The 17,906-nt window shown below is 38.5% G+C and overlaps 1 protein-coding gene across 2 annotated transcripts in view; it reads left to right on the forward strand.

The window, feature by feature from the left end:
* Positions 1–1,441: 1,441 nt before the first annotated feature.
* The window catches only part of PTCHD3 (patched domain containing 3), a 33,366-nt gene continuing 16,901 nt past the window's right edge, over positions 1,442–17,906 (forward strand). The window contains exons 1-2 of one of the 2 annotated variants that reach the window (XM_082448938.1): positions 1,442–5,964; positions 7,055–7,176. In XM_082448938.1, coding sequence (XP_082305064.1) covers positions 4,903–5,964; positions 7,055–7,176 — 1,184 coding nt within the window. In that variant the 5' untranslated portion in view covers positions 1,442–4,902. The remainder of the gene's footprint in view (positions 5,965–7,054; positions 7,177–17,906) is intronic. The other variant, XM_082448939.1, reaches the window with a different exon arrangement.

The raw sequence follows: 17,906 nt of genomic DNA on the forward strand, positions 1-17,906 counted from the left end.
TTGCCCCAAATCACACAGGTAGTAAGAGGTAGAGCTGGGATTTGAACCCTGGCACATTAGCCTCAAAGTCTTACTTTAGGATGTCATAATGCCTTGAAAAAGATCCAAAACCTCTTAATTTCCATTGCCCACACAGACCATGCATTCTTGGATTGAGTGTGGATTCTGTCTAGTTCTATTTAAGCAGAATTTATGTAGATCCTGGAACTTGTGTCTCAGGGGCACTTTCCCCTAGGTCCCAACATCTGTTTCAGATTTAGAATCAACCTCAGCAGATTCCTGAACAGAACCTATTATTTGTCCTTCTGAAGTCTGTACCCTCTGGGGCCTAGTGAGGATCAATGCCCCTGCCATGTTCTCGTCCCAAAAAATCTAACGTTTTTTCAACTTTTGGATATTTTCTATGCCCTAAGTAACTTACTTCACTTCAGTGGAATGCAGATGGCCTTCCCTTTGCCACAGCGCTTTCTGTGGTGGAGACCCACGACACAGACGACACAGACTGGGACTCTTTCTGGCTACATCTCACCTGCTCCTTTCAGGAAGGTTCCCTTAGGTTTATACTTCTTATCCTGACCCTTACATTGATCCCTTTCCTTCTTGAAAAACCTGTAAACCAGCCCTGTTTGCTAGGACCGAGTGCTCTCCCTTGATTACAATCCATATCTGCGGGCCAGATCCTCTGTTCCACCAACCGATTTTCGATCCTCAGCTGGTTGAATTGAACCATGCAGAACCAAGGATGTGGAGGGTCGACTGTACTAGCTATTTCATATAAAGGACTTGGACATCCACGGATTTTGGTATCTGCAGGGGGTACTGGAACCAGTCTCCCTCGGATACCAAAGGACTATTGTAATTTCCCTTGATTTGGGGCTCAGATATTTGTTTTCTAACATAGTCCTCACATCTTGATGTGGAAGGTCTAGCATAGGCAGAAATATGAAGTCAACAAGTTACTGAATTATCAGACCGTTCATTGTTTAGCTAAAGCTTGTCCACCTTCACGTCCTTGACTCGGATAAATTCATCTAGGATGTCCTCTTCCAATCACTCCATCATGTACTTCATGAGGGGGGTCAATCGCTTTTGTCTTCCTTGGTTCCTTTTAGTGTTTCTCCTCTTCTCTGTGCTTCTTTTTTTTTTAATAAAATTTTTTTAATACATTTTCTTTTTAAATTAATTAATTAATTAATTAATTAATTTTTGGCTGTGTTGGGTCTTTGTTGCTGCGCGGGCATTCTCTAGTTTCGGCGAGCCAGGGCTACTCTTTGTTGTGGTGCGTGGCTTCTAATTGCAGTGGCTTCTCTTGTTGCAGAGCATGGGCTCTAGGTGCAGGGGCTTCAGTAGCTGTGGCACGTGGGCTCAGTAGTTGTGGCTCGTGGGCTGTAGAGCGCAGGCTCAGTAGTTGTGGCGCATGGGCTTAGTTGTTCTGTGGCATGTGGGATCTTCCCGGACCAGGGCTTGAACCCGTGTCCCCTGCATTGACAGGCGGATTCTTAACCACTGCGCCACCAGGGAAGTCCTGTGCTTCTTTTTTGAGGAGACTTAACTCTAGAAGTTCTTAGCCCCCTAGGGCTCAGGAAATACATTGGCAGTGGGCAGGGTGGTTGCTGAATAAAACGAAGTGTGCTCAGACACAAGTGTTTAAGGACAGCTATCTCCTCACTGGATTATTTAGTGGTGAAGCCATACTGGCTACTTTAATAAATAAGCCCCAACATTTTAGTGGCTTACCACAATGAAAGTGTATTTCTCACTCATGTAACAGTCACTGTAGATGTTCCTGGTCAGTGAGTACCTATCCTGACCATGGTGATTCAGGGACCCAGGTTCCTGCCAACTTATGGTGTCACGATCCAAATGGCCTCTTTTGTTGCCTGTGTCTAGATGGCAGATGGGACAGAGAACTTCTTAAAGGTCTTGGCCTATAGGTGAAACACATCACTTCCATGAATATTTTGTAGTCGACTACTGATCTCATTGTCACATGTGTAAGTCAAAGGAATTAGAAAATGTAGTCCTTGATAGGGCAGTCATGTTTCAATTAAATTCCATATTATGGAAAGGTAGCACAATTTTGGTTGAAGCAAGCACTCAATGTCACTTCTTTACATTACATTAAAATAAATTTCCAGATGGATCAATATTTAAATGCACATTTTCTCCTCTTCAGCAAGTGGTATTGGGAAAGCTGGACAGCCACTGTAATCAATGAAGTTAAAACACACCCTCTCACCATACACAAAAATAAACTCAAAATAGCTTAAAGGCTTGTTAACATGACACCATAAAACTCTTAGAACATAGGCAAAACATTCTCTGACATAAATCATACCAATGTTTTCTTAGGTCAGTCTCCCAAGGCAATAGAAATAAAAACAAAAATAAACAAATGGGACCTAATCAAACTTACAAGCTTTTGAACAGCAAAGGAAACCATAAATAAAACAAAAAGGCAACCTACAGAATGGGAGAAAATATTTGCAAATGATGTGACTGACAAGGGATTAATTTCCAAAATATAAAAACTGCTCATACAACTCAATAAGAAAACAAACAACCCAATCAAAAAATGGACAGAAGACTTAGACAGACATTTCTCCAAAGAAGACACACAGATGGCCAATAGGCACATGAAAAGCTGCTCAACATTGCTAAAAATTATTAGAGAAATGCAAATCAAAACTACAATGAGGTACCACCTCACACTGGTCAGAATGGCCATTATTAAAGAGTCTACAAATAACAAATGCTGGAGAAGGTGTGGAGAAAAGGCATCCCTCCTAAACTGTTGGTAGGAATGTAAATTGGTGCAGCCACTACGGAAAACAGCATGGCAGTTCCTTAAAAAACTAAAAATAGAACTACCATATGATCCAGCAATCCCACTCCTGGGCATATATCCAGAGAAAACTCTAATTCAAAAAGATATATGCACCCTAAAGTTCATAACAGCACTATTTACAATAGCCAAGGCATGGAAGCAACCTAAATGTCCGTTGACAGATGAATGAATAAAAAAAGATGTGGCACATATACACAATGCAATACACAGCCATGAAAAAGAATGAAATACTGCCTTTTGCAGCAACATGAATGGACCTAGAGATTATTACACTAAGTGAAGTAAGTCAGAAAGAGAAAGATAAATACCATATGATATCACTTATATATGGAATCTAAAATATGACACAAATGAACTTATTTTTGAAACAGAAACAGACATAGAAAACAAACTTATGGTTACCAAAGGGTAAAGGGGGTGGGGCAGGGGTAAATTAGGAGTTTGGGATTAGCAGAGACAAACTACTATATATAAAATAGATAAACAACAAGATCCTACTGGATATTGACTGTATTCAACATCCTGTAATAAACCATAATGGAAAAGAATATGAAAAAGAATATGTATTTATATGTATAACTGAATCACTTTGCTGTACACCAGAAACTAACAGAACATTGTAAATCAACTATACTTCAGTAATAAAAAAAAGGAGTGAATTTAAAAAATTTAAAGTAGATTATAATCACTGAAAGGGAAACAGCTGTCTATTATGAAACAAAATCCAGAACTCATTTTAAAAAAATTAGTTAATTCAACTACAAACAGAAGGCATGGCAACCAGCAAAATGGGAATGGAAGAATAGGGGGGTGGGGAGACTCATGACTCAAAACAGTCATTTCATTAGTATATGAATGGTTTCTATAATCAAGAAGAAAATTCTAACAGTCCAAAAGGGAAACCAGGAAAAGATATAAGATGATAGTTCACCCAGAGAGGAAATATGGTGAGTCTAAGCAACAAATTAAAAAAGTAAAATCAAAATAAGATACCAGTGGCACAAATCAAACATTTTAATGACATTCTGGGACAGGCTGTGGCATAACAAAACTTCATGCATTGCTTATGAGGGTGTAAACTGATACAACTTCTATGGATTTTATCAGTAACTCTGAAATTTAAAATGGGATATCCTTTGGCCCAGTAAATCCCTTTCTACAAAAACATCTCACAACTCTAAAAGACCCACACATCTATCAATAGGGTTATAGCTCATTAATTTATGTTTCACTCATACACTGGAAAATTATAAAGCAATTCAAAAGAGTAAGATAACTCTACATGCAGTCACATGTTAAGATCCTTTGACATATTTGGTGAACAATGTAATCTGCATACACAGATAGTGAAATAATACTCATGGAAAAGATATACTTGCACATATTTTGATATGCCTGCAAATGCAAAGAAAACGGTTTGTAAGGATAAACACCCACTTTTTAACACTTCCGTTAAGAGGAGGAATGGGACAGAAGGAAGTTCTAGGGTTGGCTTTTGGGTTCTTTTCTTTTTTTTCACTTTTCATTCTATGCATTTACTTCTAACTTTTTACAAGGAGAATGTTATGTCTGTAGTTAAGCAATAAAAACAAATAAATTAGGTGTACAAGGTTCACCAAAGCCTTACCCTGAGAACCATGTTTCAGGATGATCCCCCCCAAAGGTAAAAGCTGCCACTTAGAACACATGACTTACCTGTGCCATTGTGTGTGTGTGTGTGTGTGTGTGTGTGCGGGGGGTGCGCACGTGAACCAGCCAAATTCTGCCAATAAATTGTGAGTCCTGTAGGACAGGCACGATTCCATTCGCCTGTAAGAAGTGTTTCTTGCATTCACTGAATCCTGAGAGGCTGGGCGCAGGGACTCATTTGGGGCTGGTTAGGCTACCACGTGGCCGCCAGCGAAGCTCCAGCATCCGGGCGCGAGCAGCCCGGGCTCAAACAGACTCCCTCAGAATTTCCAGGAAACCGTCGGGTGGGTGGAGATGGGCGCTCCGTCCAGCAGCGCCCTTCCAATCGCTGTCCTGTTTGAGAACGTCGCCTTTCCTTCCCGGAAATGAGGCTTAATCCAGCTAAGGTTGCGCCAGAGGCGGCGCCCGGGCGGGAGGCGGGGCAGGAACCGGGGTCAGAAGCGCAGGGGCCGGAGGCGGGGCCGGGACCGGACTCGGAGAGCCGGCCGCAGCCGGCGGCAGGGCCCGGCTCGGAGCTTTTCCCGGCCGCAGAGCCCGAGCCGGAGCCGCTCTCGGCGTCGGGTCCGGGACAGGAGCCCGAGCTGGGCTGGGCTGCGGGGCAGCGCGCAGGGGCCCCGCCGGAGTCGCAGCCTCTGCCGGCGTCGGAGTCTGAGAACGGAGTGTCCGAGAGGCCCCGCTGCCACACCGACTGCCTGGAGGCGCCGCTCTCCCGGGCCTTCCGGCGGCTGGGATGGGAGGTGGGCTCGCACCCCTGGATCTTCCTGCTGCTGCCCATGGTTTTAACGGCCGTCCTCGGCACTGGCCTGATTCACCTGCCCAAGGAAGAAGAAGAAGACCTCGAGGAGCAGTACACCCCGATAGGGAGCCCCGCCAAGGCTGAGCGACGCTTCGTGCAGGGACATTTCACCGCCAACGACTCTAATCTCTTCTCCATCTCCAGGAAGAGCACCGAGGTCAATTATGCTTCCATTCTAGTGGTCTCCAACACCAACTCGCTGCTGGAACAAGAAACCTTATCAGAAATTAGTGAAGTGGACGACGCGGTCCAGGCTTTGTCTGTGACACAGGGAAACGGAACCCAGATCCTCTACAATGAGGTGTGCTCGAAGAACCGGGGCTACTGTGTCCCCTCCAACCCACTCTTGTTCGCCTGGAAAACGAACAATGTCCTCAACCTGAAAAACATCACTTTCCCCATCTACAGCCTAGCCGGCCAGGTCGTGTACCTGGCCAACATCCTTGGAGGAACTGTGTTAGGCGAGAGCATGGGACTGAGCCAGTTACTCCTGGAGGCCAAAGCCATGCGGCTGCAGTACTACCTGAAGACCGGCGAAGGCGAGGACAGCGAACGTAGCAAGGCGTGGCTGATCCACTTCCTGAACCAAGTTGGCAACCTTGAAAAGAGTCTGGCCTTGAAGAAGATCCAGGTACCTAGCGGCTGGGGCTTTATAGGGAGGCCAGGAGAAGGTGGGAGGGATAAGAAGACTTGTTCCAACCGCACTCCCTAATTACTTGATGGAGCCCTTGACTTGAAGCTGGGTGTGTTCTGCTGTATTTGGTCCTTGATCCAACTTTCTTAACAATTAACATAGCGCACTGAAGAATGCCACAAAAGAATCTAAAAGAGTGGATATATGCATAGGTATAACTGATTCACTTTGCTGTACACCTGAAACGAACACATAATTGTAAATCAACTATACTACAATAAAATTTTTAAAAAATACAATAAAATAAAAAAGAGAGCTAAGACCTAAAAAAAAAAAAAAAGCCAGAAATCTTAAATCCTTGGTAATATTTTGCTGAAAAACACAAATTATACCTCCTCAAGGTTGTTGTGTTCAGTACAGAAACTGATCTTAAGGTTTAGTTTGGTTTTCTGGTCATATTACTTGGAAATTCTTACTTTTAGTTAAAGCCTTTGCTGTTTCTGGGAGCCCCCTAAAATTTGTTTAGAGTTCAGTGGAATAAAAAAAAACAAATCTACAAGCAAAAGTTCCATGGTGTTGTTGAAAAAGAATGCTGAGCATTTTAAAAGTAAATTATAGCATAGTGCCAGGCACATGTTAGCTGTTCAGTAATTGCTGGGCTGGCAAACCTAATACTCTGAATAAAACTGGTGAAAATGAGACACCTTCTGGAAGAAGCCTTTGAATACCCAGTCCTTAATGAAATGATATTTGTGCAATTAAAATAGTAAAAGATAACAACCTAATAAAAATTTAGAAAAAGCCAAAATGTCTATAGTTGTTAATGATTTTTTTATATAAGATTCAGATTTCATATATTCAGGAGTTTTAAACTTTAGATTTTTGAAAGAAACTTTGCAAAGCATGCCAGAGGTTTGTGGGAAGAAGCAAATCTTTATTACCTTCTTTATTCTAAAATCAGAATCCACATAGTTTGATTCTTTACTGAATTTTAATGTTTCAATCAAGCTGTAGTGTTTCAATATCATTTGTAACACACACAATATCAGAATTAAAAGTTACTTATCTGAGTATATTTTTGTGGCAGGTCGTCTACTTTACATCACTTTCTAGACAACTGGAATTTGAGGCAACTTCTATGACAGTGATCCCCTTGTTTCACTTGGCATACCTTCTAATCATATTATTTGCAATCACATCATGCTACAGGTAAAAGACTTTTATTAGTTTTTTAAACTCTAACTTTAAAAAATATTTTATTGTGGTGATATATATGTATATAATATGTATAACATAAAATGTACCATTTTAAAAACCATTAAAAAATATTTATTTAATTATTTGGCTATGCCGGGTCTTAGTTGCAGCACATGGGATCTTTAGTTGCAGCATGTGGGCTCTTAGTTGTGGCATGCAGGCTCTTAGTTGCGGCATGCGGGATCTAGTTTCCTGACCAGGGATCCAACCTGGGCCCCCTGCACTGGGAGCATGGAGTCTTAACCACTGGACCACCAGGGAAGTCCCTAAAAACCATTTTTAAGTGTACAATTTAGTGGCATTAATTACATTCACACTGTTGTACAACCATCACAACTATCTCTTTATAAATATGTTCCATCACCCCAAACAGAAACTCTGTAACCATTAAGCAATAACTCCCCATTGTCTCCCCCAAGTCTTGGTTACTTTTTAATCTACTTTCTGTTTCCATGAATTTGCCTATTGTAGAGATTTCATATAAGTGGAATCATACAGTATTTGTCCTTTTGTGACTGGCTTATTTTCACTTAGCATAATGTTTTCAAGGTTTATCCATGTTGTAGCATGAGTTCCTTTTTATGGCTGAATAATATTCCATTTTATGTATATACCGCATTTTATCTACTTATCTGTTTATGGGCCCTTGGAATATTTCCATCTTTTGACTATAGTGAATAATGCTGCAATGAACATTGGTGTACAAATCTCTGTTTGAACCTGTTTTCAATTCATTTCAGTATACACCTAGGAGTGGAATTAGTGGGTTGTATGATAATTCTCTGGTTAGCTTTTTGAAGAACCACCAAACTATTTTTCACAGAGGCTACACCATTTTATATCCCACCAGCAATGTGTAAATTTTCCAATTTCTCCACATCCTCACCAACACTTGTTATTTTCTGTTTTATTGATTATAGCCATCCTTGTAGGTACAAAGTGACATCTCATTGTGGTTTTGATTTGCATTTCCCTAGTAACTAATGATGTTAAGTATCTTTTTATGTGCTTACTGGTCATTTGTATATCTTCTTTGGAGAAATGTCTATTCAGGTCCTTTGCCCTTTTTTTTTTTTTTGTCTGTGCCACACAGCTTGCAGGATCTTAGTTTCCTGACCAGGGATTGAACTCGGGCCCTTGGCAGTGAAAGCGTGGAGTCCTAACCACTGGACTGCCAGGGAATTCCCACTTTTGCCTATTTTTAATGAAGTTGTTTGTCCTTTTGTTGTGTTAAGTCCTATTGTTGATGAGCACTTTATATATTTTAGATATTAAATCCTTATCAAGATATATGATTTGCAAATATTTTCTCCCACTCTGTAGATTATCTCTTTACTTTCTTGATAATGTCCTTTAATGCACAAATGTTTTAATTTTGATGAAATTCAACTTATTTTTATTTTTGCTACTTGTGCTTTTGGTGTTATATCTAAGAATCCATTGACAAATCCAAGGTCATGCACATTTACCCTATGTTTCCTTCAAGAGTTTTATGGTTTTAGCTCTGAAATTTAGGTGATTGCAATTTTTAATTCATAGTTGTATGTGATGTGGAGTAGGGGTCCAACTTCGTTCTTGTACATGTGGAAATCCAGTTGTCCAAGTACCATTTGTTGAAGAGACTGTTCTTTCCCAGTTGAATGGACTTGGCATCCTTGCCAAAAATCAATGGGTTGTAGACGTATGGGTTTATTTCCAGACGCTCAGTTCTAGTCCATTGGTCTAGATGTCAATCCATATACTAGTACCACTCTGTTTTAATTATTGTAGCTTTGCTATAAGTTTTGAAATCTGGAAATCTCAGCTGTCCAATTTTTTTTCATTTTAAGGTTATTTTGGATATCCAGGGCTCCTTGTAATTCCATATGAATTTGAGTGTTGACCTTTCCATTTCTGAAAAAAAAAAGTCATTGGAATTTTGATAGAGATTGTGTTGAATCTGTAGATTGCTTAGGTGAGATTGTCATTTTGACAATCTCTTCCTCCCCGTGAGCTAAGAATGTCTTTCCATTAATTTAGGTCTTCTTTAGTTTTCATCAATGTTTTGTAGTTTTCAGCATACACGTCTTTCACTTCTTTGATCAAATGTATTCCTAAGTATTTCATTATTTTAAACACTAAATGGAGTTACTTCTTTAAGTTCTTTTGGGATTGTTCATTGTGCATGGATAGAAACAGCTGAATCCTGTGTGTTTATCTTATATCCTGCAGCTTTACTAAATTTGTTTACTAACGTTAGTAGTTTTCTTGTGGAGTCTTTGGATTTTTCATATATATGATCATATAATCTGTGAAAAGAGATAGTTACAATTCTTCCTTTCCAATTTGAATTCCTTTTATTTCGATTTCTTGTGTAATTGCTCTGGCTAGCACTTTCAGTACAATGTTGAATATCATTGGTGAAAGTGGGCATCCTTATCTTGTTCCTGATCTTAGATGGAAAGCTTTCCATTTTTCACCATTGAGTATGATGTTAGCTGTGCAGTTTTCATACTTGACTTTATAATTTTGAGGAACTTTCCTTCCATTCCTTGTTTTTGAGTGTTTTTATCATGAGAAGATATTGGAATTTGTCAAATGCCTTTTCTGCATCTTTTGAGATGATCATGTGGTTTTTATCCTTTGTTCTATTAGTGTGGTGTATTACATTGATTGATTTTCCCATGTTGAACCACTCTTGCATTCCTGGGGTAAATCCCATATGGTCATGATGTATAATCCTTTCAATATGCTATTGAATTGTGTTTGCTAGAATTTTGTTGAGGATTTTTGTATCTATATTTACAAGAGGTATTATCTGTAGCTTTCTTGTGATACTTTTGTCTGGAATTGATATCAATGTAATGATGGCCTCATCATATGAGTTAGGAAGTGTTCCCTTCCTTTCAACTTTTTGGAAGGGTTTGAAAAGGATTGGTATTAATTCTTCTTTACATGTTTGGTAAAATTCACTAGCGAAGCCATCTGGTCCTGGACTTTTTTTGTTAGGAGGTTTTTGATTACTGATTCAATCCTTTTAGTTGTTACATGTCTGTTGAAATGTTCATTTCATCTTGAGTCAGTTTAGGTCTTTGTGTATTTCTAGGAATTTGTGCATTTTATCTAGGTTATCCAGTTTGTTGGCATAAGTTGTTAATAGTAGTCTCTTATAATCCTTTACATTTCTGTAAGTTCAGTAGTAATGTCCTCACTTTCATATCTGATTTAGTTATTTGTATCTTTTTTTCCCCTCCTTTGTCAGTCTAGATAAATGTTTGTCAATTTTTTAAAAAAATTTATTTATTTATTTATGGCTGTGTTGGGTCTTCGTTTCTGTGCGAGGGCTTTCTCTAGTTGCGGCAAGTGGGGGCCACTCTTCATCGCGGTGCACGGGCCTCTCACTATCGCGGCCTCTCTTGTTGCAGAGCACAGGCTCCAGACGCGCAGGCTCAGTAGTTGTGGTTCACGGGCCTAGTTGCTCCGCGGCATGTGGGATCTTCCCAGACCAGGGCTCGAACCCGTGTCCCCTGCATTGGCAGGCAGATTCTCAACCACTGCTCCACCAGGGAAGCCCCAATGTTTGTCAATTTTGTTGATCTTTTCCAATAACCACTTTTGGTTTTGTTGGTTTTGTCTATTGTTTTTCTATTCTCAATTTTATTTATCACTGTTCTAATCTTTATTATTTTCTTCCTTCTGTTAGGTTTGTGTTTGGTTTTCTCTTCTTTTTCTGGTTCCACAAGGTGTCTAAATCCACAAAGTGGTTTGTGATCTTTTCTCTTTTTTAATGTAGCTATAAATTTACCTATGGGCACTGGTGTCACTACATCTCACAAGTTATGGTGTTTTGTATGTTTGTTTTCATTTTCCTTATAAATTATCTGCCTAGATGTTTTATCCATTATTGAAAGTGATGTATTGAATTTGCCAACTATTACTGTAGAGCTATATATTTCTCTCTACAATTCTGTTAATATTTGCTTCATATATTTTGGGTCTCTGTTATGTGGTTAATTTATGTTTATAGTTGTTATATCTTCCTGATTAATTGCCCCTTTTATCGATATATAGTGTCCCTCTGTCTCTTTTAACAGTTTTTGAAATACAGTCTATTTTTGTCTGATATCAGTATAGCCACCCCTGGTCTCTTTTGGTTACTATTCATATAGAGTATCTTTTTCAATGCTCTAACTTTCAATCTATTCATGTCTTTGGATCTAAAGTGAGTCTCTTGTACACAGCATATAGTTGAATCATGCTGTTTTATCCATTCTGACAATATCTGCCTTTTGATTAGAAAGTTTAATTTATTTAGATTTAAAATAATTGCTGACAAGGAAGGACTTACTCCTGCTGTTTTGCTGTTTGTATTCTGTATATATTATAGCTTATTGTCCTTCATTTCATCCATTTATGCCTTTTTTTTTTTTTTTGGCCATGCTGCGCGGCTTGTGGGATCTTAATTCCCTCACCAGGGATTGAACCCAGGCCCAGGCAGTGAAAGCTCCAAGTCTTAACCACTGGACCAGTGAATTCCTGATTTATGCGTTCTTTTATGTTTAGTTTCTATTTTTCTGGTGAGCTGTTTTGATTATTTTTTCATTTCCTTTTGTGATGGTTTTTAGAGACTTTCTTTGTGGTTACCATGGAGATTCATATAACATCTTAAATTTAAAATGATCTGTATTAAATTAATACCTACTTAACTTTTAACTATGCTGCTTCTATACATCTCTGTCCTCCCTCCCTTATGTTGTTGTCATAAATTATATCCTTATACATTGTATGCACTATAACATAGATTTATAGTTATTTTTATGTAATTGTCTTTTAAATTCTGTAGGAAATAAAAGGTAGAGTTACAAACCAAAAATACAATAATACTTGTTTTTGTATTTGCCCATGTATTTACCTTTACTGGACATCTGTATTTCTTCATGACTTCGGTTACTTTTTTTTTTTCCTTCATTTCAATCTGAAGGAGTTCCTTCAGCATTTCTTATGGGACAGGCCTAGTGATAACAAATTCCCTCAGCTCTTCTTTATCTGTGAATGTCTTAACTTCTCCTTCATATTTGAAGGAGAGTTTTCTGGACACTACCTTGAAGTTGATGGGTTTTTCTTTTAACACTTTCAATATCATCCATTGTCCCTTGGCCTCCATGGTTTCTGATGAGAAATCAACCTTTATACTTATTAAGTATCCTTTGTACATGATCAGTTGCTTCTTTCTTGCTGCTTCCAAGACTCTTTTTGTCTTCGTCTTTCAATAGTTTGATTATAATGTCTCATGGTGTGGATCATTTTGAGTTTATCCTACTTGGAGTTTGTTAAGTTTCTTGGATTTGTAGCTTCATGTCTTCTATCAAATTTGGGAAGTTTTCAGTCATTATTCTTTAAATATTCTTTCTGCCTTTTTTTCCCTCTCTTCTTTTTCAGGGACACCCATAATATGTATGTTGGTTTGCTTGCTGGAATCTAACAGGTCTGTGAGGTACTTTTCACTTCTTAATCCTTTTTTCTTTCAGCCTCTCAGACTCAGTAATTTCAATTGACCTATCTTCAAGTTCTCTGGTTCTTTATTATGCCTACTAAATCTGTTATTGAACATCTCTAGTGTTTTGGTTTTTATTTCAGTTGTACTTTTCAGCTCTAGAATTTTAGTTCCTTTTAAGTTTTTTTCTATCTCTTTATTTAAATGACCACTTTGTTCATACATTATTTTCCTTATATCCTTGTCAGTGCTCACCTTTAGTTCTCTAAGCTTATTTAAGACAGCGTTTTATAGTCTTTATCTACTAGGTCCTGTCTCTGTCTTTCCTGTCAATTTATTTTGTTCCTTTGCCTGAGCAGTACTTTCCTATTTCTTTGTATGCCTTGGGATTTTGTTGTTGTTGTTGTTGTTGTTGAAAACTTGGCATTTGACTATTATAATGTGGTAACTGGAAATCAGATTTCCTACCTCCCCAGGGTTTCCTGATGTTTGTTTGCTTGTTTGTTTAATACTGTAGTAGTTGATCTTCTTAGTGACTTCCCCAAACTATTATTGCAAAGATTGTATTCCTTGTTTATGTTGTCACTGAAGTCCCGTTCCTTAGCTTGTGTTCAGCTAGTGTTTTGACAGAAATTTCCTTGCATGCCAGGAGCTCTCCCAGTCTTTTCAAAATGGTTCTGGACTCTCCTTCAACACTTACCCAGGGTTATGCCGTGACTGGGGATTAGCCATAGGTGAAAGCTTAGTGTCTTAAGTCCTTTTTGAGCATTATATCTTGCCCTGGGTGACTTTTAAATTCCCCAGTATACACAGGCACTTGTGAATATTCTAAACTCCCAGAGGAATGCTCCCCAGCTTCTGCCTTATGCAGTCTTTTGTATGTTTGGGCTGTAATCTTCTGCCCTATGCATGTGAAGTTTGTTTATTCAGTTTGTGGTGTTTCCACCTTTCTCAACCTGAGTTTTTTGTTAGACATAACAGAGGAGTGCCTTGCATCAGTCCTTCAGGTAGTCCCTAGACAGTTTAGAACAGATATATAAAATATTATGTGAATAAGGTCTGCTCTGCTCCTTCCAGAAATAAGGAAATAGTCCCACACTGGTAGCATGGGCTGTTGATGCTTTAAGATTGCTGTTGCTTTAAGACTTTGCTTTCAGACTCTTGCCACTTTAAGACTATGGCCAGTTTAACACATCTGCCACTTTATGATCACTGCCATTTTAAAACTTCTATCCCACCAGAGAGGGAGGTGAGGTAGGGCATATAAACTCACTACAAACCTTCCTACTGTTTTAAAGGCCCCCTGCCTTTTTTTTTTTTCTTTCAGCCCTCTGTAAACTTTTGACTGTTTTCTAGAGATCACAGAGTTGGTTCTGACAACTTCTGCTTGTTTTTCTATGTATCTGTTGGGAGACAAGAAGTGGAAAATTCTTACTCTACATTTTTCTGATGTCTAACAGTAAACTCTTATTTTTTAAACCTAATGACTTAAAAAAAATTTTTCCCATTAGCAATAGTATGAAATCAAATGGAATAGTAAAAAGAAATTTTGGCCGGTTTTGTTTGATTTGGCATATGTTTATTACCTTACATGTTGTGCCAGTTATGATTAGTTGTGTCATTTGGAGGCAGATATGCTGATAGAGCTAAGAAACAAGTCTTTATTTCTATTATAAATTTGAACTAGTACTTTTAACTATACAAAAAAGTAAGCTCTAATTTAATTGACACGGGCATTTCCATTGGTCTGGTGTGGAGTTTACCTTGTTAAGCACTTGTTATCTAGGCATTAGGGTTAGTTTGAGCTCTTATGGCCGGAAAGCTAAAATATGAAAAATATCAGCCAAAAAAAAATAGAATTTAGATGTAGAAAGAACCTCACAAATAATATTATTCTAATGATTCTCACATCAGAGTCACAGAGAGAGCCCTAAAACCACACATTCTGAGGCCCTGCCCTATTGAATCAAGTATCTGGAGGCTAAATCTGAAAATCTATATTTCAAAAATTTCTCTAGTTTATTCTCATAAGTACATACGTTTGGGGGAAAATGATATAATTTAACTCTCTAGGTTTAAGGTAGAGAAAGATGTGAGGCTCCAGTAGGTAAAGGGACTTAACCACACTGGGTGCATCTTTAGAGTCAATAAACTAATTTATAACTTTGTTATTCTGGAAAGGAAGATCACATCCCTTAGAAAATAAAGAAACAAAAAAAGAAGGAAGGAAGAAAAAAGGAGGAAGAAGGGAAGGAAGGAAGGGAGGAAGGGAGGGACGGGGGAGGAAAGAAAGCAAAATTCAATCTTGTTAAAGTTAGTAGGATAAATAATTTTTTAAATTAGTATGGAATCTATAAGGTACCAAGAACTAGTTTGACAAAAGTCTTCTACTGGATAGTTGGTTCTGAATATACAAAGTTATGTCAATTCTTGCTTATCTGTAGCAAATAATTGTGGACAGTAATTCAGAAAATCTTGTATTGAAGGCAATTAGAAAATGACTTACATTTGTCTTTGAAGACTTTTTATGCTTATGTAACCAACATATTGAACACACAGGACACATGAGGTGTAAACATAAAGCAACTTTATTTTCATCTCCCTCTGTTCCCTTTAAGTTTTGTAGGTAGAGCAAGTTTTTCCTCTGCCCCATAAAAACTGAGGCAGGACCTGTGACTTTCATTGTCATTCTTAGGTAAGGCAGAGTCCTCCAATTGGAATTAAAATGTCCATGTCCATGTAATAAACAAAAAGTGATAACTTGATTTGAAGCTAAGGTTTCCCCCTCTCTTAGCTGGAGCACACTGCATGGAAAGCCTTTTACGGGGAAAAAAGGGCTTCCCTGCCCTCTTCTATCACTTCTTATCTTGCTGTACTAGTTCCTGGGTTGGAACATGCCCAAGGAGAAGAGGAAAGGGAAGAGGAAGATTCTTAAGCCATACATGCTGAGTGATGGTCTAATAGATGCTTTTTCTGGGTTTGAATATACAACTGATTCTCCTGTGAGAGCTTTTGTAAGTTCCTTGACATCTCTCACTCCCAGTTCTCTGTTATCACTGAGAATCTTATCTCTGTTCTGGGTGGGGCCTCCTAGATATCCCCATCCTGCCTGTCTCACACACTTATATATGAAAGTTATTCCTTGCCTACATGCATTTACCTCATACAGAACCATTATTCAAACACATTTTGTGGTTCCATATTTACTGTCCTGCAGTGAAGTCATTTAAACAATAGTAAGACTTTCTCAAAAGGTATACTCCAAATTGAACTTCATTCTATGGTAAATACTGGTATGTTGAGCTTCCAGACTATTTCAAAATTGTCTGACATTTTGGAAATGACGAAACTTACACCAAATGTGAGATCAATTTCAGAAAAAAATCCAGAGAATCTTTCCCTTCTCAAATACACTGTAAACTATTCTTTAGTCTTGATAGACATCATTATGTTTCAAGGAAGATGTGGATCCCTCACCAAGCGTGTACATAGATTGTATTCTAAGTGGAATGATTTCTACTTTAGCTCTCCCCTGCTAAGTGAATAGAAAATTCAGAAAATTGTCTATTTTGCTGCCAGTGATGCCTAACTGCCTGCGCATTGGAATCACATGAAGAAATTTTTAGACACTTGGATTCTGCAGCTTCTCTACAAACCTATAGATCAGAATCTGCAGAGCTGTGTTCCAGGACTGCAGGAATCTGAAGTTCTAAGACTCTTCTAAGTCATTCTGATAAACTGCTTAACCAAGGTCCTTCTTGGGGACTAGAAAATCTGCAAGTGTGTTCACCAAACAGTGCTCTACGTTCACATCTTCCCTCCATTGCCTATTGAACATTAAAATAAAGGTCATTTAGAAAAAGTCAACACAGCAACTAGTCAAAGTCAAGTCACTCTAGCCAATAATCTACTTCACTCCCCCATCCTCTGAAAAATTTACACCAAAAAAATCCAGAAACCTGAAAGAGGGAATGGGGATAAACATGTCACATGTAGCTTTTATCCTCATTAATCTTTTTGATTTCATGGTTCATCTGTGTTACTTTCTTATCTTAAACTCCTATAAACCAGTATTGTTACTTTAAGAAAGTATTTGTTATAATCAAAGTTTGTCATAACAAAGAAATTTACTTTTGCTCTGGAGTGAGACTGGTGTGTGTGTGTGTGTTTATTTTTGGGCCCTGAGTTTAACTGACAGCACCAGCAGTTTGAGAAAAAGTGAGATACAGGCACAGTGTAGTTTTTTTTTTTTTGGTAGTAATAAGAAAGTTGAGCTATATTAATGTGGTCCTGCCTGAATAAGGTCTTTAGTTATATTCTTGCTGTTTTGGAATCAGTAGCTCCATTTGCTTAGTTGACTCTCCCAGTTTTCAAACCAAACTTAGTTTCTCTCTCCTGCTAAAAATATCTAGAGGCAGGTATCAGTCATTTGTTTTGGAGCAGTTAACGAATGAATAAAGTAGAAAACCAGAGGCTGTTGTCAGTATTTTAAAATGTAAAGTCATGGTTGTTGGGAGGAAAAGTATTAAACCCATTCTTTAATTGCTGTGTATGTATTCCCATTTCTGTTGGTCCAACCAAGAAACAGGCATAGCTTGTGTTACTCAAAATGGAGTACATAGCACATTTTTCTGGCAGTTAGTAGCCACTTTTCTAGAGCTCACTTCTCCAGCAGAGGAGAGTATGAAAATCTTTTAGAAGGAGGCTTTACTTTTTTTTAAAAAAATTTTTATTTTTTTTAAACAGCAGGTTCTTATTAGTCATCAATTTTACACACATCAGTGTATACATGTCAGTCCCAATCTCCCAATTCATCACACCACCACCACCACCCCCCCGCCGCTTTCCCCCCTTGGTGTCCATACGTTTGTTCTCTACATCTGTGTCTCTATTCCTGCCCTGCAAACCGGATCATCTGTACCATTTTCTAGGTTCCACATATATGCGTTAATATACGGTATTTGTTTTTCTCTTTCTGACTTACTTCACTCTGTATGCCAGTCTCTAAGTCCATCCACGTCTCAACAGATGACCCAATTTCGTTCCTTTTTATGGCTGAGTAATATTCCATTGTATATATGTACCACATCTTCTTTATCCATTCGTCTGTTGATGGGCATTTAGGATGCTTCCATGACCTGGCTATTGTAAATAGTGCTGCAATGAACATTGGGGTGCATGTGTCTTTTTGAATTGTAGTACGCTACTA

The sequence above is a fragment of the Balaenoptera physalus genome (assembly GCF_965194825.1).
Source record: "Balaenoptera physalus genome assembly, chromosome: 2".
In the NCBI taxonomy this organism is placed as follows: Eukaryota; Metazoa; Chordata; class Mammalia; order Artiodactyla; family Balaenopteridae; genus Balaenoptera; species Balaenoptera physalus.